This window comes from Scyliorhinus canicula, chromosome 16 (assembly GCF_902713615.1).
Source record: "Scyliorhinus canicula chromosome 16, sScyCan1.1, whole genome shotgun sequence".
In the NCBI taxonomy this organism is placed as follows: domain Eukaryota; kingdom Metazoa; phylum Chordata; class Chondrichthyes; order Carcharhiniformes; family Scyliorhinidae; genus Scyliorhinus; species Scyliorhinus canicula.
Window position 1 is genome coordinate 119028318 of NC_052161.1, and position 16478 is coordinate 119044795.

The 16478-nt window shown below is 47.6% G+C and overlaps 1 protein-coding gene across 6 annotated transcripts in view; it reads left to right on the forward strand.

Annotated features, from left to right (window-relative positions):
• LOC119979712 (putative beta-lactamase-like 1) overlaps nt 1-13678 on the forward strand; it is a 37549-nt gene extending 23871 nt beyond the window's left edge. For all 6 annotated transcript variants that reach the window (XM_038822275.1, XM_038822273.1, XM_038822278.1 and 3 more), the window contains 3 exons: nt 4240-4487; nt 7951-8056; nt 12171-13678. In XM_038822275.1, the coding sequence (XP_038678203.1) occupies nt 4240-4487; nt 7951-8056; nt 12171-13143 (1327 nt within the window). In that variant the 3' untranslated portion in view covers nt 13144-13678. The remainder of the gene's footprint in view (nt 1-4239; nt 4488-7950; nt 8057-12170) is intronic.
• Nucleotides 13679-16478: the final 2800 nt, after the last annotated feature.

A 16478-nucleotide genomic window follows, 5' to 3' on the forward strand; every position in this document is an offset into this window, starting at 1 on the left:
GGAATCTGGCGCTTCTTGGACAAGCTGCGATTCCCGAGGGTGGAAGAGGAGCAGGTGGAGGGACTAGGGGCGCCGATCGAGCTGGAGGAGGTGGCCAAAGAGATGGGGAGCATGCAGTCGGGTAAGGCGCCGGGGCCGGACGGGTTTCCGGGCTGCTCTCCGAGGCCCCGATAGCGAGTGTAGCCACAAATAGGAGGAGGTCGGAGTACTTTCAGCTGTACCGGGGATGAGGCAGGAGTGCCCCCTGTCCCCCTTGCTCTTCGCGTTGGCGATTGACCCCCTGGCCATGGCATTGAGGGAGTCAAGGAACTGGAGGGGCCTGGTGCGGAGTGGGGAGGAGCATCGAGTGTCGCTGTACGCGGACGACCTGTTGCTGTATGTGGCGGACCCGGTGGGGGGGATGCCGGAGGTGATGAGGATTCTTAGGGGATTCGGGTGTTTCTTGGGGTATAAGTTGAACCTGGGCAAGAGTGAGGTGTTTGCGGTGCATCCGGGGGATCAAGAGGATGGGATTGGTAGGCTCCCATTGAAGCAGGCAGAAGAGCTTCAGGTACCTAGGGGTCCAGGTGGCGGGAAGCTGGGGGGCCCTGCACAAGCTCAACCTCACAAGGTTGGTGGAGCAGATGGAGGAGGAGTTTAAGAGGTGGGATATGTTACCGCTGTCACTGGCGGGGAGGGTGCAGTCCGTTAAGATGACGGTGCTCCCGAGGTTTTTGTTCCTGTTCCAGTGCCTACCCATCCTTATCCCGAAGGCCTTTTTTAGGAGGGTCAACAGGAGTATCACGGGATTTGTGTGGGCGCATGGGACTCCGAGAGTTCGAAGAGTGTTCCTAGAACGAGGCAGGGATAGGGGGGGGCTGGCGCTGCCCAACCTCTGTGGGTACTACTGGGCTGCCAACGTGGCGATGGTGCGTAAGTGGGTAATGGACGAGGAAGGGGCAGCATGGAAGAGGATGGAGGCGGCGTCTTGTGTGGGCACGAGCTTGGAGGCGCTAGTAACGGCGCCGTTGCCACTCCCTCCAACGAGGTATACCACGAGCCCGGTGGTGGCGGCTACCCTCAAAATTTGTGGGCAATGGAGACGGCACAGGGGAGAAATGGGAGGGCTCGATGGAGGCCCCGATACGGGGGAACCATCGGTTTGTCCCAAGGAGCATTGATGCCAGATTTCTGCGCTGGCACAGGGCAGGGGTTAGGAGGTCGAGGGACGTGTTTGTGGAGGGGGGGTTCGCGAGTTTGGGGGAGTTAGAGGGGAAGTTTGGGCTCCCCTCGGGGAACATGATTCGGTACATGCAGGTTAGGGCGTTTGCCAGGCGGCAGATGGGGGGTTCCCCTTGTTGCCCTCACGTGGGGTACGGGACAGGGTGCTCTCGGGGGTGTGGGTCGGAGGAGGGAGGATTTCGGACATATACCGGGTAATGCAGGAGGTAGACGAGGCCTTGGTGGAGGAACTGAAGGGTAAATGGGAAGAGGAGGTGGAGGAACTGAAGGGTAAATGGGAAGAGGAGCTGGGTGAGGAGATTGAGGAGGGGACATGGGCGGATGCCCTGGAGAGAGTGAATTCCTCCTCTTCCTGTGCGAGGCTTAGCCTCATACAGTTCAAGGTGCTGCATAGGGCCCACATGACTGGGTCGAGGATGAGCAGGTTTTTCGGGGGAGAGGACAGGTGTGCTAGGTGCTCGGGGAGCCCAGCGAACCACGCGTATATGTTTTGGGCGTGCCCAGCGTTGGGGGAGTTTTGGAAGGGGGTAGCAAGGACGGTGTCGAGGGTGGTGGGATCCAGGGTCGAGCCAGGCTGGGGCTTGCAATTTTTGGGGTTGCAGTGGAGCCGGGAGTGCAGGAGGTGAAAGAGGCCGGTGTTCTGGCCTTTGCGTCCCTAGTAGCCCGGCGGAGGATCTTGCTCCAATGGAAGGATGCGAGGCCCCCAAGCGTGGAGGCCTGGATCTCTGATATGGCGGGGTTCATATGGAGAGGGTGAAATTTGCCCTGAGGGGATCAGTACAAGTGTTTTTCAGGCGGTGGCAGCCTTTTCTGGACTTCCTGGCGGAAGGTAGGGAAATAGGCCGACAGCAGCAGCAACCCGGGAGGGGGGCTGTAAGGATTGGGGGGAGGGAGAACTGTGCACATGGGTTTGTGGAGGGTGATATCTCTTTCCCTTTCGTTGGCTGGGTGCTCTTTTGGTTTTTTTGGTTTTTGTTTTTGTTCTTTCCTTTTGTTTGAAGTTTCTCTTGAAGCTGGGGGTGTGTTGTTCATGGGGTGTTACCGCGGGTGGTTGTTAATAGAGTTAAGATGTTTATATTTTGTAAAAATTTCAATAAAAATTATTTTTAAAAAAAAAACAATTACCAACCCCACTAGAGTAACGTCCCAGTGTAGCAGTCCTTTAGTTCGAGTCCAACTTTTCTTGCTTGATGAAATTCCACACCTCGTCCGGTGTATCAAAGTAATGGTGGCGATCTTGATACGTGACCCACAGCCTCGCTGGATGCAGCTTCACCCCTTTGCTGTGGAGGGCCGTCCGAGCACGGTTGAATCCAGCGCGCCTCTTGGCCAGTTGTGCTCCCAGGTCCTGGTAGATGCGGATTATGCTGTTCTCCCACCTGCTGCTCTGCGCCTCTTTAGCCCATCGCAGGACTTGTTCCTTATCTGAGAAGCGGTGGAACCGTAACACCATGGGCCTTAGCGGTTCATTCATTTTGGCTTCCTTGCAAGGACTAGTGCGCCCCATCCAGTTCCAGAGGCCGAGGGAATGCTTCTGGCCTTGATACCCCAATAACATGGTCACGAATGCGCTCGCGTCCAACCCCCCCACACCCTCAGGTAGGCCCAGAATGCGCAGGTTCTGCCGCCTGGACCTGTTTTCAAGGTCTTCCAGCCTCTCCTGCCACCTCTTGTGTAGGGCGCCATGTGCCTCCACCCTGACGGCCAGGCCCAGTATCTCGTCTTCGTTATCTGAGACCTTTTTCTCAATCTCCTTGATTGCTTTCTCTTGCATTTTCTGGGTCTCAACCATTTTCTCCATTGAGGCCTTCATTGGGGCCAGCATCTCCGTTTTCAGGTCCCCAAAGTAGCTTCTAAGGAACTCCTGCTGTTCCCGCGACCACTGGCCCACACTACCTGATCCAAGCCGGCCGCCATTTTCTGATCCCGCGTCCGTTTCCTGACGTTTCGCGCTGGTCGATTGTTTGGCCGCCCTGCTCCTGGGCCCCTCCACAAACTGCTGTGGGGAGCCTTTTAGCGTCATTTGCCCACAGGTTTGCATCAAAAAGGGGCTGTCAAAGCTCCTTGAAAGGGCCAGTTAGTCCATTAGCGGCGGGAGCTGCCGAAAACACGATCTACCTGCGCATGGCCACCACTGGAAGTGCAATAATCTTTATGGGATTGAATTCTGAAAGTGACTCCAGAAGATCTGGGGATATGGTTGCTTGACTGGGAGTAAAAGACTCTGGAGCAGTTGGGTGATGGAGCGATTCACTGTACTGTACCACATTACAACTGTTGGGGTCCCAGCGACTGCTTCAAAGACCAATGAGTAAGTATTCACAACTCAAATCCTGGAGGTACATCAGATTAAAACCCCAGGGGATGAGACCTGGTGTACTCCAGCCATAATGCATTATTTTCTTTAATTCATTTATAGGGTATGGATGTTGCTGGCCAGGCCAGCATTTACCGCACATCCCTAGTTGCCCTTGAGAAGGTGACACAGTACAAATAACTATTGGTCTAGGCATTAGGCAGATGCCAATTAGGGAGGCCAAATCTAACTGGGGAGACATGAAACCATGGACATGCAAAGGAATATCATAGTAATCCTAAACTCAGTGTTATAAATGATCTGATGAAGGGACACATGACTGATCTGGACAAGAGTGGTAACACAGATATTGTAGGTTTCATGAACTGTCAGAGGTCACTCTGAGAATGGTTAACCTATGTTAACCATGATGACAGCACTTCTGGACATCCAGGTGCAGCAGCTCTTGTGCCTCTGGATGCAGATGCCATCGCCAGTGTATTGATAAAGGTGTTTGCTTAGCTCTTGTCACAATTAGGAGCAAACCTTTTTCCTCTTCATCGGAAGAACAAAGTGGAACAGCAAGAGTTAATTCAACTTCTTTTGCACACTTTCATATTTATAATATGTACTTATGAAATTCTTCCTTCACACCAGTCAATGTGTAAAGCATTGCGATATCAAATTCAGTGAAAATCTCAAAGCGACTTCTCTTGTTTCAGGATTGCGAGCATTTCCAAGATATTCCCTGCTATCATGCTGTACAAACTCTGGCAGGATGGGAAAATTACATCTCTGGATGATCCACTGATAAAATATGTCAAAAACTTTACAGTTAAAAACCCACTGGGAAATTCAAAAGGATTAGAACATCAGTATGAAGCAGGAGACCTGGCATTTCTTGAGCGAGGGGAAGCCACTGCAAAAGTATCATCTGTGACGTTGAAACGAATGGCCAGTCAACTGTCGGGTAAGGAAAGTATTTTACAAAATATGTCCTCAAGCAAAACGCTGCTTTCGCCCACGCGATTAAAAATTACCGAGTTACTTTTCAAAAGGAGCAGGGTTCGGTCAAGAAACAGAATTAACATGGAGTTCGCCAAAAAAACGAGCCCAGTGCACACCTTAGCTCGTTATAAGCAGGCTGTATATATTTACCCCTGTTATGGGAACAGCGGTTTCAGAACCCCAAAATGTATCATGGAGTTAAACCAACCTCTCCCTTTAATGGATTGTTGCTTTTGAAGCACATGGCTTGTTCCCCAGGTGTGGTATTACAATTATGGACACGTGGTTTTTTTAAACACAAAACAGTGTTTATTCCATGAACTCAAATTAACCTTTTAAAATAAACATTGGATCTCTTCACACCCTTTACTTCAAAGATAACCCCGAAAATAATACAACACTAAATAATCCCTCAAAATGTTCCTTCAAATCCCCTTTAACAAATGACATGAGGTTACATTCAATATATTTATCGTCTTTGGATTTTCAGACATCAACAGACTAGTTCTGTTTTTTCTTGCAGCTTTTTGCAAAACGCACAAACATTCCCAGCTTTCTCCTCAAACCAGCTTTCTCCTTTCAAAACAGCTCACAGCAAACCAGCCAGGCACTTTTCAGCTGCTCTCTCTCAAACTGAAAATAAAACTCCCAATAAGCAGAAGTGAGCTCAACTCAGCTACCCCCACCCTCTGACATCACTTCAGTAATATGAGCTGCTCCATTTCTTAAAGGTACATTGCATAAACACTCATTTCTTAAAGGTACTCTCACATGACACCCCTGTGAAGAGCATTACCAGCTCCGAAGGATATATTGGAAATTTAGCATGAAGTTCAGGAACACCCATCCTGTGAAGTGTGCTAACCTATGGGTCCACCTTAGCCCTGTGCTCTCCCTCCGTGAACTACATATCTTGAAAAATTCAGGTGGTATTGCAAAACATGAAAGTATAGAACCCTGCGAACATGCTAACAAAATCCTTGGTTAAGCTCACAAATCATTTCAGAAATGCTGGCATAGCTCCGAAAAGTTGGCATTATCAGAAACAAACTTCATACCCACTCTTCCAAGGCACCCGGTGGAAGACAATGGAACAGCCAAGTTGATTTTGTCCTGTAATATTTCATTATGTAAAAAAATATGGCTGACTCTTAGTTACCACACACCAATACTGCAAAAGCACCGGGTTTGCCTGTGCCACACCTGCTGCAACGGTTCAAGAAGGCCCACTTTCTCGAGGGCAATTGGGGGTGGGCAATAAATGCTGGCCTTGCTAATACTGCTCACATGCCAAGAATGAATGAAAAAGGTCGAGTTTGCTTTTTCTTTTTTTTTTAAATATAATTTTTATTGGAATTTTTTACAGAAAATATAAAACATAACGACAAACAATGAAATGCAACAAAATAACCCATAATAACTGTAACACCCCCAGACCATATGTATCCCATCCCCCCAACCCCAATGAACAACAAAAGAACTTAAAAATAAATTAAAATTAAATAAACAAACATAGTCATTGTCGGCCCCCCTCCCCCCCCCCCCTTCCCCCCCCCCCCCCCCCACCCCCCCCCCCCCCCCCCCCCCCCCCCCCCCCCCCGGGTTGCTGCTGCTACTGTCCCTGTACCCTATAGTTGAGCCAGAAAGTCGAGAAAAGGTTGCCACCGCCTAAAGAACCCTTGTACCGACCCTCTCAGGGCGAATTTGACCTTCTCGAGCTTAATGAAACCCGCCATGTCATTGATCCAGGTCTCCACGCTTGGGGGCCTCGCATCCTTCCATTGTAGCAAGATCCTTCGCCGGGCTACTAGGGACGCAAAGGCCAGCACACCGGCCTCTTTTGCCTCCTGCACTCCCGGCTCCACCCCAACCCCAAAAATCGCGAGTCCCCATCCTGGCTTGACCCTGGATCCCACCACCCTCGACACCGTCCTCGCCACCCCCTTCCAGAACTCCTCCAGTGCCGGGCATGCCCAGAACATATGGGCATGGTTCGCTGGACTCCCCGAGCACCTGACACACCTATCTTCACCCCCAAAGAACCTACTCATCCTCGTCCCAGTCATGTGGGCCCGGTGCAGCACCTTGAATTGGATGAGGCTAAGCCGCGCACACGAGGAGGAAGAATTAACCCTCTCCAGAGCATCAGCCCATGTCCCGTCTTCGATCTGTTCCCCCAGTTCCCCCTCCCACTTAGCTTTCAGCTCCTCTACTGACGCCTCCTCCGCCTCCTGCATAACCTTGTAGATATCAGATATCTTCCCCTCTCCGACCCAGACCCCCGAAAGCACCCTGTCGCTCACCCCCCTCGCAGGAAGCGAAGGGAATCCCTCCACCTGCCGCCTAGCAAATGCCTTTACCTGCAGATACCTGAACATGTTCCCCGGGGGGAGCCCAAATTTCTCCTCCAACTCCCCCAGGCTCGCAAACCTCCCATCAATAAACAGGTCCCTCAGCTGTTTGATGCCCGCTCTGTGCCAACTCTGAAATCCCCCATCAATGTTCCCCGGGACGAACCTCTGGTTCCCCCTTAACGGAGCCTCCATCGAGCCCCCCACTTCTCCCCTATGTCGCCTCCACTGCCCCCAAATCTTGAGGGTAGCCGCCACCACCGGACTCGTGGTATACCTCGTAGGAGGGAGCGGCCACGGCGCCGTTACCAGGGCCCCCAGGCTTGTATCTCCACAGGACGCCCTCTCCATCCGTTTCCATGCTGCCCCCTCCCCCTCCATTATCCACTTGCGCACCATCAACACATTGGCCGCCCAATAATACCCCGAGAGATTGGGTAACGCCAGCCCCCCCCCCCATCTCTACCCCGCTCCAAGAAGACCCTCTTCACCCTCGGGGTCCCATGCGCCCAAACAAAGCTCATGATGCTGCTAGTCACCCTTCTAAAAAAGGCCCTAGGGATAAAGATGGGCAAACACTAAAAAAGGAACAAGAACCTCGGGAGAACCGTCATTTTGACGGACTGCACTCTACCCGCCAACGATAGCGGTACCATGTCCCACCTTTTAAATTCCTCCTCCATCTGCTCCACCAGCCTGGTAAAATTAAGCTTATGGAGCGTCCCCCAACTCCTGGCCACCTGCACCCCCAGGTATCTGAAACTCTTCACTGCCCTCTTAAATGGGAGTCTCCCAATTCCCTCCTCCTGATCACCCGGGTGTACTACAAATACCTCACTCTTGCCTAAATTTAACTTATAGCCCGAGAAGCCCCCAAATTCCGCTAACAGCTCCATGAGTTTTCTTTTTCAACAAAATTGGTTTCTTTACTTGTCACCTTTTCAAATCCTCCAATTCCCTGATCATGAACAGCGTACCTAAAGTTTTTGATGGTGTTCCATTTGAGATGGCTCCTGTGAACTTTGTTGGCTTTGGTTACAGAGAGAGTTAAATCCTCCATTAACTGATTTGCAGGGTTACCCAGGCGACTCAGGTCAACAAGTCTGCTCTGGGATGGAAATACTGAAATGGCACTGACTCTTCTGCAGGACGATTTACTCGTTGCGGATCCTGGCACAAGGTTTGAGTTTAGTTATGTCATCCTCCAGCACAAAGTATGACATTTTAAACGTTGTCAACACTTGATGACCAATAAGAATTTATAGGCTTTTCTTGAACTTAAAAAATAAAATCAAAACTAATGAATTGTCCTTATCTAGTGAAACATTCCACTGTATCTTTAATCTGTACAAATAGTTGATGAAGCCTCTTATGAAAATAGCATAACGGCATCTTATACAAAATGGCGGGGGGGGGGGGGGGGGGGGGGGCGTGAATAGTGCAACTCACTGGAAAACCAAGCAAAAGCACTTGTAATCTGGTTTTCATCACAGGCACTTCTTGGCCTTTTGGCTAAAATCAAGCGTCAGATCAAGCCCAAGATGAGGTGCGTTGCCTTTTCTTGTCCCCTTGGATCTTGTATGGCTCTCTTGTGGGAACCATGAATTGGATTCAATTTGAATCAGCTTTCGGAGAAAGGGCTTGCTCTGTCCACTCTGTGCATTGGCTTTGTAACTTTAAGAATGGAGTAAAAATAAATTTAAATACAAAAATTGCTTCACAATATATCTGATTGGGATTTTACTGCTTCCATAACTGATCTGCAAGGCTCCAGTGTGATTATACTGACAGACAAATATCCAGTGAGTGTTAGGTGGAATGTGTACATGTTCTCCTTCTACAGTGGGAGTTGCACCTCAGTCATGAGTTATGGTGTCACTTATGGATTGATGTTGCAACTAACCCACATCTGAGACAAATTGAGTTAAAGCAGAGAGGTACTTTACATTGGTGTTATTTTTGCTCTGTCTGAATAAAGTTTCTAAGCTTGAATGGTGCAGTCACTGTGCACCACTCAGCATAATGTGCAATGACTCACTTTACACGCACGTGAACAACGTTGTGAGATCACACCTGTGGCTCGAGACGTTAACATTAGCCTAAGCATGTGGGAGAACCAGTAACAGAATCTTGTGCATCAGTTTACTTAGTAGATCCAATTTTACAAGGTAATTTTAGGGGCTGGAGCATGTGTGAGCTTCGTAAGCAGCGCCACTTCACTGGGCATGTGACTGCTGGGTAAGTAAGACCAATTTAGGCAAGCTTCATAAAAGATAGGCTGCGGTATTGCATTGAAGTTTTGCTTTTAAGGCTGAGAACATTTTGGTCTTTCTGCACTTAGTTCTGCCTTTTACTGCAAGCATTAATTTGGCTGGGTTACACTCGCATACAGATGCTTGTGAGGAACCTGGCATCATTACCCTGAGGGCAGAGAGTGATGTATCTTCATATATGTCAACCTCTGTAAACCTAGCTAATAATAATCTTTATTAGTGTGACAAGTAGGCTTGCATTAACATTGCAATGAAGTTACTGTGAAAATCCCCTAGTCGCCACAGTCCGGCGCCTGTTCGGACACATTGAGGGAGAATTCCGAATGTCCAATTCACCCAACAAGCTCATCTTTCGGGACTTGTGGGAGGAAACCAGAGCGCCTGGAGGAAACCCACGCAGACACGGGGAGAACGTGCAGACTCCACACAGACAGTGATCCAAGCCGGGAATCGAACCTGGAGCTGTGAAGCAACAGTGGTAACCATTGTGCTGAACCTGGTGGTGCTGCTTCCACTGCTAGTAACCGCTTTAGACCCTCTCCCTGCTCCTCTCCTCGAGGTTGATGGAAGTTATCCCTTAGTTCTGACCAGCATCATTTAAATTAATTGGCTTTGGTGTTTCTGATGGGTCCGTTATTTCATTAAGCTAATAGTAGATAAATAATCTACTGTGGTCCAAGTGTTGCCAAAGGCAGTTGAGAATACCTGCTGTTCCATAACTTGGACAAGGAAGATGGCTTCATGCGCAGACGTTATCTGCAAGTGTGTAGACTACCTAACCTTATGGTTCCAGTGGGGGCCTGCAGACCCTGAGTGACGGTACTTGGAAGATCTCGGAAGCCACTCACTATCATTGTCTCCAAACAATTCCCCAAGATCTAACATCCAGTTGTCATTGCGTCCATGTTGATGCACCAACCTGTCTTTGTACAGGGGTTGGAGGGCTTGGGGGCAGCAGATGATGTTCCCGGGCTGTCAACCGGTGTGGATGGATTTTATTTTGCTTTCTTTCATTGCTGATCACAGAGGATGGCTTTACACTGCATCATGACCCCAGCTATCTGCTGTGAATCCTGAAAGAGCCTGTGCTGTCAGTATACATATATGTACTGCCAATATTCTTGTTATCAAAAGAGGAACCCCCCCCCCCACTCCCCAACTCACCTCCAAAATCTAACCTGCAGGCTCAGTGCCTTAGACTACATTCACGGAGAAAAGGTCAATGATGCACTGGATGATGATCTATCCCAGATGTGCACCTTCTTCTGACTTGTTTCCCTCCTTTTTATCCAGTGCTCCTTTCTGTCTTGTATCTTGAATGCAAATACAAGACGATAGGTTGCAATGCCGAGAAATGCTTTTCGTAGCCAAATCAACAAGAGTCTCCTCGCAAGAATGCATGAGGTGAGGCAAAATCCAATTTCGTGTAGGCAGCCAACATTGACATTGAAGGGAAAGAAAGGAGTTGGAAGGAATGAAGAAGGTGGGGAGGAACCTTCAAAGGGATGTCTGTGAATGAAGGTACCTACTCGGGTCACCAGGATATTAATCAGCCCCATCAGATGAAATGTTTGCATGAGGACAATGGGTGTTATAAGAAAATGAATTCAATGCAAGGCAGCAAGGCTCTTTTGAGAACTTCAGTGTCAGTGATGTAGTCCTAATATTCTGATAGTCACTCCAGTCAGTTGTTTGTTTTCTGTACCCATATAAGAGGGTAGAGATGACAACTGCTCTGCATCCTCGAATATTGACGGAGAAACGTAGTGAACTATTTCACAGACCCACTTTAAGGTGGTTAAAGGAGCTGTTGGTTTTGACAGTTGATTGTTCTTGTTAACAGTGGCATTACTTGTGATAACACCACCTAGGTGGGTAAACTGTTCTGCTGCATTGAGGTTGCTGCTGTCAATGCTGTTCTGCAATCGATTGCAATTTCCTCAGGTGGCTGTGCAGCACTTCTGCTTTCTTTTTGCTTGTAGTGGAGTAAAGGCATTTGCGGCCTCAGAAACCGTTTACAATGGAGCTGTTTCATGAGGGGACTGGGCAGAATAAGCAGGGAGAAACTGTTCCCGCTTGTTAAAGGATGGAGAACGAGAGGCCACACATTTAATGTGATGCGAGAAAGAACCTCTTTCACACAACAAGTGGTTTGGGTCTGGAGCACGCAACCTGGAGGTGTGGTGAATGCAGGTTCAATTAAGGCATTCAAGATGGCATTAGATAATTGTTTCTATTCAAGTAATGTGCAGGGGTTCGAGGAAAAGGCAGGGAGATGGCACTAAATCATTATGTTCATTTGGAGAGCTGGTACAGACACAATGGGCCAAATGGCCTCCTGTGTCGTAACAATTCTGTGATTGTCTCCTCCATGCACACTGGAAGATCTTCGCCTGTGAGGACTCTGCCATCATTACCTCGAGGACAAGGAGTGATTAATTTTCATATATGTCACCCTCTGTAAACTCAGCTGCCCTCTGTTCTGAACTTGGCGGTGTTGCTTCCACTGCCAGTTATCCCCTTAGGCCCTCAATCCCTGCTCCGCTCCTTGGGCCAATTGTTGATGGAAGCTATCTCTTTGCTCTGCCCAGCAATATTTAAATCAGTTGACTTTGGTGTTTCTGATGAGTCCAGCACTTGGTGGTAAGAAGCCCCATTCTGTTTCACTTTCAGCAGGAATTCATTACCGAGGAATAGAAATTGTTGGACCTTGAGAAACAATTGAAGGACATAGGGTGATGTGCTGTCCAGATTACTTAATCAGTGACACGTATACAGTGCAATTCCCTTTCTAAATGTGGGTTTAGGACTTTATAATAACAAAATAAGGCACAATAACAAAATAAGGCACATGTAATTCACAACAGAAAGTGCACGCTGACCTATGTTATATTGTGAGTGACGAGAAGCTGCATAATTTTGATTTTATTTAATGTGTTTATGTAAAGAAGCAAATATGCAAAATCAATCACAAGAAGTGTTTTAATGTCTGAGTAACAATGGCTATTCTGTCTTTCTTAGATGCCATTACAGTAATTTGGCGTTTTCGCTCCTGGCTCACACTCTGGCCAATAAAGTTGCTGGATCTGAGTATCAGTGCTGGATTACTGAGAATATTTTAGCTAAAATAGGAATGGAGAATACTGGCTTTGAGTTTACCCACTCGGTCCGTTCCCAGCTGGCGGTCGGTGTCTACAGCAACGGTAAACCAGCGCAGCTATACAACCTGGGTTGGTACCGACCCTCTGGCCAGATGTATTCCACCACCGCCGACCTGGCCAAACTAGCTATGGTGCTTTTGGGAGCTGTTCACAGACATCTCTTGGAGCCTGACACCATCAAAATGATGCTTACTCCTGTGTTCAGGTGCTCTGAGGATTACTTCGCCAGCAAAACAGGGACGCCCTGGGAAATCAGTGAACTATTTGGATATGATATCATTAAAAAAGATGGTGACTTGGATGGTTATTCGGCTACATTCTCCCTGGTTCCTAAGCTCAAACTAGGATTCGTTGTTTTAATGTCAGGTGCCCGACCCCAAGAGAACGACCTGACCACAGGAGTTTATAACTATCTCATTCCGGCGATAGAGTCTGCCTTTCGACAGAGCAACAAGATTCTTTCTCCACCGCCCCGCTCCAAGCCTTATGTTGGTTACTACACATTTGCAAACTTGACCTTTTACGAGATAAAGAAGGATAAGAATGGAGTATTAGTGATGCAGCAATTTGGCCCTCATATTGAAAAGTTGATACCCGAGAGATATCGGACCATCAAGCTGTGTTATCTAGAAGAGAGGGTATTTCAAATTGTATTTGAGAAAGAATACCCCTGTGTCTTGAAATTCAGCACAGCTTCAGTGTCACTTGAAGCTCAAGATGGACAATTGTTTAATTTCTTCCAGTTCAACAGGAAAGGCCTGTCTACTGGCTTTGATGCTCCGGGTCTTAATACGTATAATATCCTCCGCATGAGTCGAAAACCGAAATTTTGAGAATTGACAGACAGATCACGGAGCCACTTTAGGAACATTTGAAAAGGCACTTTTTAATAGAGTTACGGAACATTAGAAATTCTGGAAAAGGGCCAGTTGGTCAATCAAACCTTCTCCCTGCAGAGACCGTCTATGATCACTCTACCATGAGCCCCCACCATCTGTGGATCCCCTACTTTATGGAGCACCAGGTCAGGAAAATTCCTTGGAGTTGCTCCCACTCCCGCCCCCTCGGGGTGCTCCTGTGGTAAAGATACAGCGGCGGAAAAGCAGTAGCCCCAGAGACATTCCCAGCCTGCCTTTCTTCTGCTTACCTCCTCGAAGAAATGCTGTTAAAATCTCTATAACCTTCCAGCTTTCTTCTCAAACAGATATCAGCTTTGTTTTTCTATGAGTCACTTGGTCCAGAATCAACCCCCATCTCTGGGAACCGATAGGAAGTAAGCAGCAAATGAACATTCCCAAGAAGTCCAAAGGTGTGCAGGTTGGGTGGATTGGCGATGCTAAATTGCCCCTTAGTGTCCAAAAATGTGCAGGTTGGGTGGGGTTAAGGGGATAGGAGAGGGGTGGGTGTGCCTAGGTGGGGTGCTCTTTGAGCGGGTCAGTGCAGACTTGATGGGCCGAATGACCTCCTTCTGCACTGTAGGGAATCTATGAAGTGTACTCTTTCTTTTCGTACTTGTCTCTTAATGTCATTTTGTTCTGCAAGATAGGATCAGGATACAGAGTAAAGTCATGAAGCTTGATTTTAAATACCGCTGGGTCCTGTACCTTTTGGATGACTGAGAGTCGAGTCAATTTCCGTTGTGCTGGGATTCCCACTTGTAATGGTTGAGCACATTTCCATTATAATCATCAGACTGACAGTGATTGTCTCCAGTACCCCACAAGCTGCCAGCAACTTTGCTGTGCATATCTCAACAACACCAGTGACATAGGAATGGCTTGATCTAGCCTACCCTTTCACACCTCCCATGTGGTTCCAGATCAAATTGTCTAGAATCCTAATTGCTGACTGGAATTCACATTTGCAGTCGGATCTGCTAATCCAGATTTGGTTTGACATCGCACCTGACAAGACACCAACCCTAGCAGTGAACACCCGATCCCCTTACTGAACACTCATTCATCGAGCGGCGGGAGAATCCATCACCGTCGTCTACGGGTTATTTTTTTAAAACCTTGGTGTGGTTTTCTATTCAGCCCTGCTGGCAATGTTGCCCAAATTCCCTCTCCTGCTCAAGGTAACATTGCCTAATTTATTTTGATCCCTTTAACATTAAATTGTGTTCCCTAATCCCTATTTCCTGTGCCTGACAGCAGAAGATTGCAAATCTAATATTTGTGTGTCTTTGAAAATGTTATGGACCTCATCAAATCCTCTTGCGGTGTCCCCTCCTCAAGGAGTAAACACACAGAGTAACCGATTTTCCTCACACACTGGCTCTCTAAAAGTTCACTAATCACTCCATCCCTCTGGATTTCCTCTATTTACTTGTGACATGGAGACCAAAACTGAATTAAGTGCTTCAGATGAAATCTCACCAAGCTCAGCTAAAATGAACGATCCGGACATTTTACTTGATTTTTTTTAAACTAAGGGGAGCATGGTAGCACAGTGGTTAGCACAGTTGCTTTGCAGCTCCAGGGTCCCAGGTTCGATTCCCAGCTTGGGTTACTGTCTGTGCGGAGTCTGCATGCTCTCCCCTTGTCTGCGTGGGTTTCATCCGGGTGCTCCAGTTTCCTCCCACAGTCCAAAGATGTGGAGGTTAGGTGGATTGGCCATGGTAAATTGCTCTTCCAAAAAGGTTAAATGGGGTTACTGGGATGGGGTGGAGGCGTGGCTTAAGTAGGCTGCTCTTTCCAAGGGCCGTGCAGACTCGATGGGCCTAATGGCCTCCTTCTGCACTGTAAATACTATGATCCTATGCCTGCGAACACCGACAGAACTGACCATTTTAGCGGCCTAACTGAGCAAATGAACTTGTATTTATGAGACTGACTCACTGTCTACTGCTCTAAGAAGACTTCTATGAACTTGTATTTATAAAGAACCTTTCACATCCTCTGAATATCCCAGTCGATGAATTAATTAGGTATGTCAACACTGTTATGTCATCACCAATCCACCTAAACTGTACTGGTTTTCTGCTCCATTACCTCAAACATTAGTATTAAATATGCAGTCTGCACTGTTGAATTTTCTACTTGGTCAAAATTTTACTGTTAAGCTCCACTTTGCCATCTCTTCTGTCCATTAATACCAAACAGAGGTTTGCATCATTGACCACTGTGCACAGTTCAGTGTTGTTTGCAATCTTGGACACCTTGGAAAGATTTGCTCAGTGACTTGTATAAAAGTTACAAACAACACTTATCCTTGTGAAAATCCAATGACATATACCCCCCCCATACCATCCTACCCGCCACCACCACTAACACACACATCACCACTCCACTGTCCACTTCTCAGCAATGCACAAATCCAGCCCAATAATTAACCCTTGTCTTTAAACCTTTATGCTTCCCAATAGTTACAGGTGAAGCATTTAACTGCTGGTGGGGATGTGAATTAGAACTGCATTCACCTTCTGTAGCAATACGTCATTGGGTGGGATGTCTGTCTTTTCGCCGAAAGAACACGATTCTTGCTGAATCAAAATGCTGGAAGGAGCCCCTCTGTGCTGTTTTTGTGGAGTGAAGTGAAGATTTAGCAGGACATTGAAGCGATGCTGAAAGTAGTCAAGTGATCTGGTGAAACATTTTAAAAATTCCACAGTCCACATTGTTCAATCTTGATAAATAATAAGGTCTAAAATTATGAATGCTCGCCTGACTAACCAGAACCAAGACTCCATGGTGAAGACTTGATGGTGATTTTGCGCCATCAGAACACCACTTTCGACACTTTTGTTTTTAACACTGTTATTTCATCCTCCAGTGTGTCTGTGCCATCTTTAGTATTTGTAGGACTGTACTAATCTGTGTCAATAAATAAAATTGATTCGAACTTGTAGATGTAGTGATCCTGCAGAGGGCGTGAAAGATAATGGCCCAGAAAACGTGGTCTTGTGATTCTGCCATAATGTTCAGATTGTCCCCGGCAATGGCCCCCTGTGTTGACCCAGACAGATTTTCGTAGTTTTGAGAAAACTCACAATTATCGACATACCCAGCAGGGGCCTTGAAGTCCATACGAATTCCACCCTCCAGTTTTATTAGCTGCTATAAGTACCTGGCCCCAAGGCCTTGTCCAGTGCTCTTGGCAGGAACCAGATTATTAAGGACATCTGCGCCCCCACTGGGGCTGGTAGCTGTGATATAAATTCCACTGG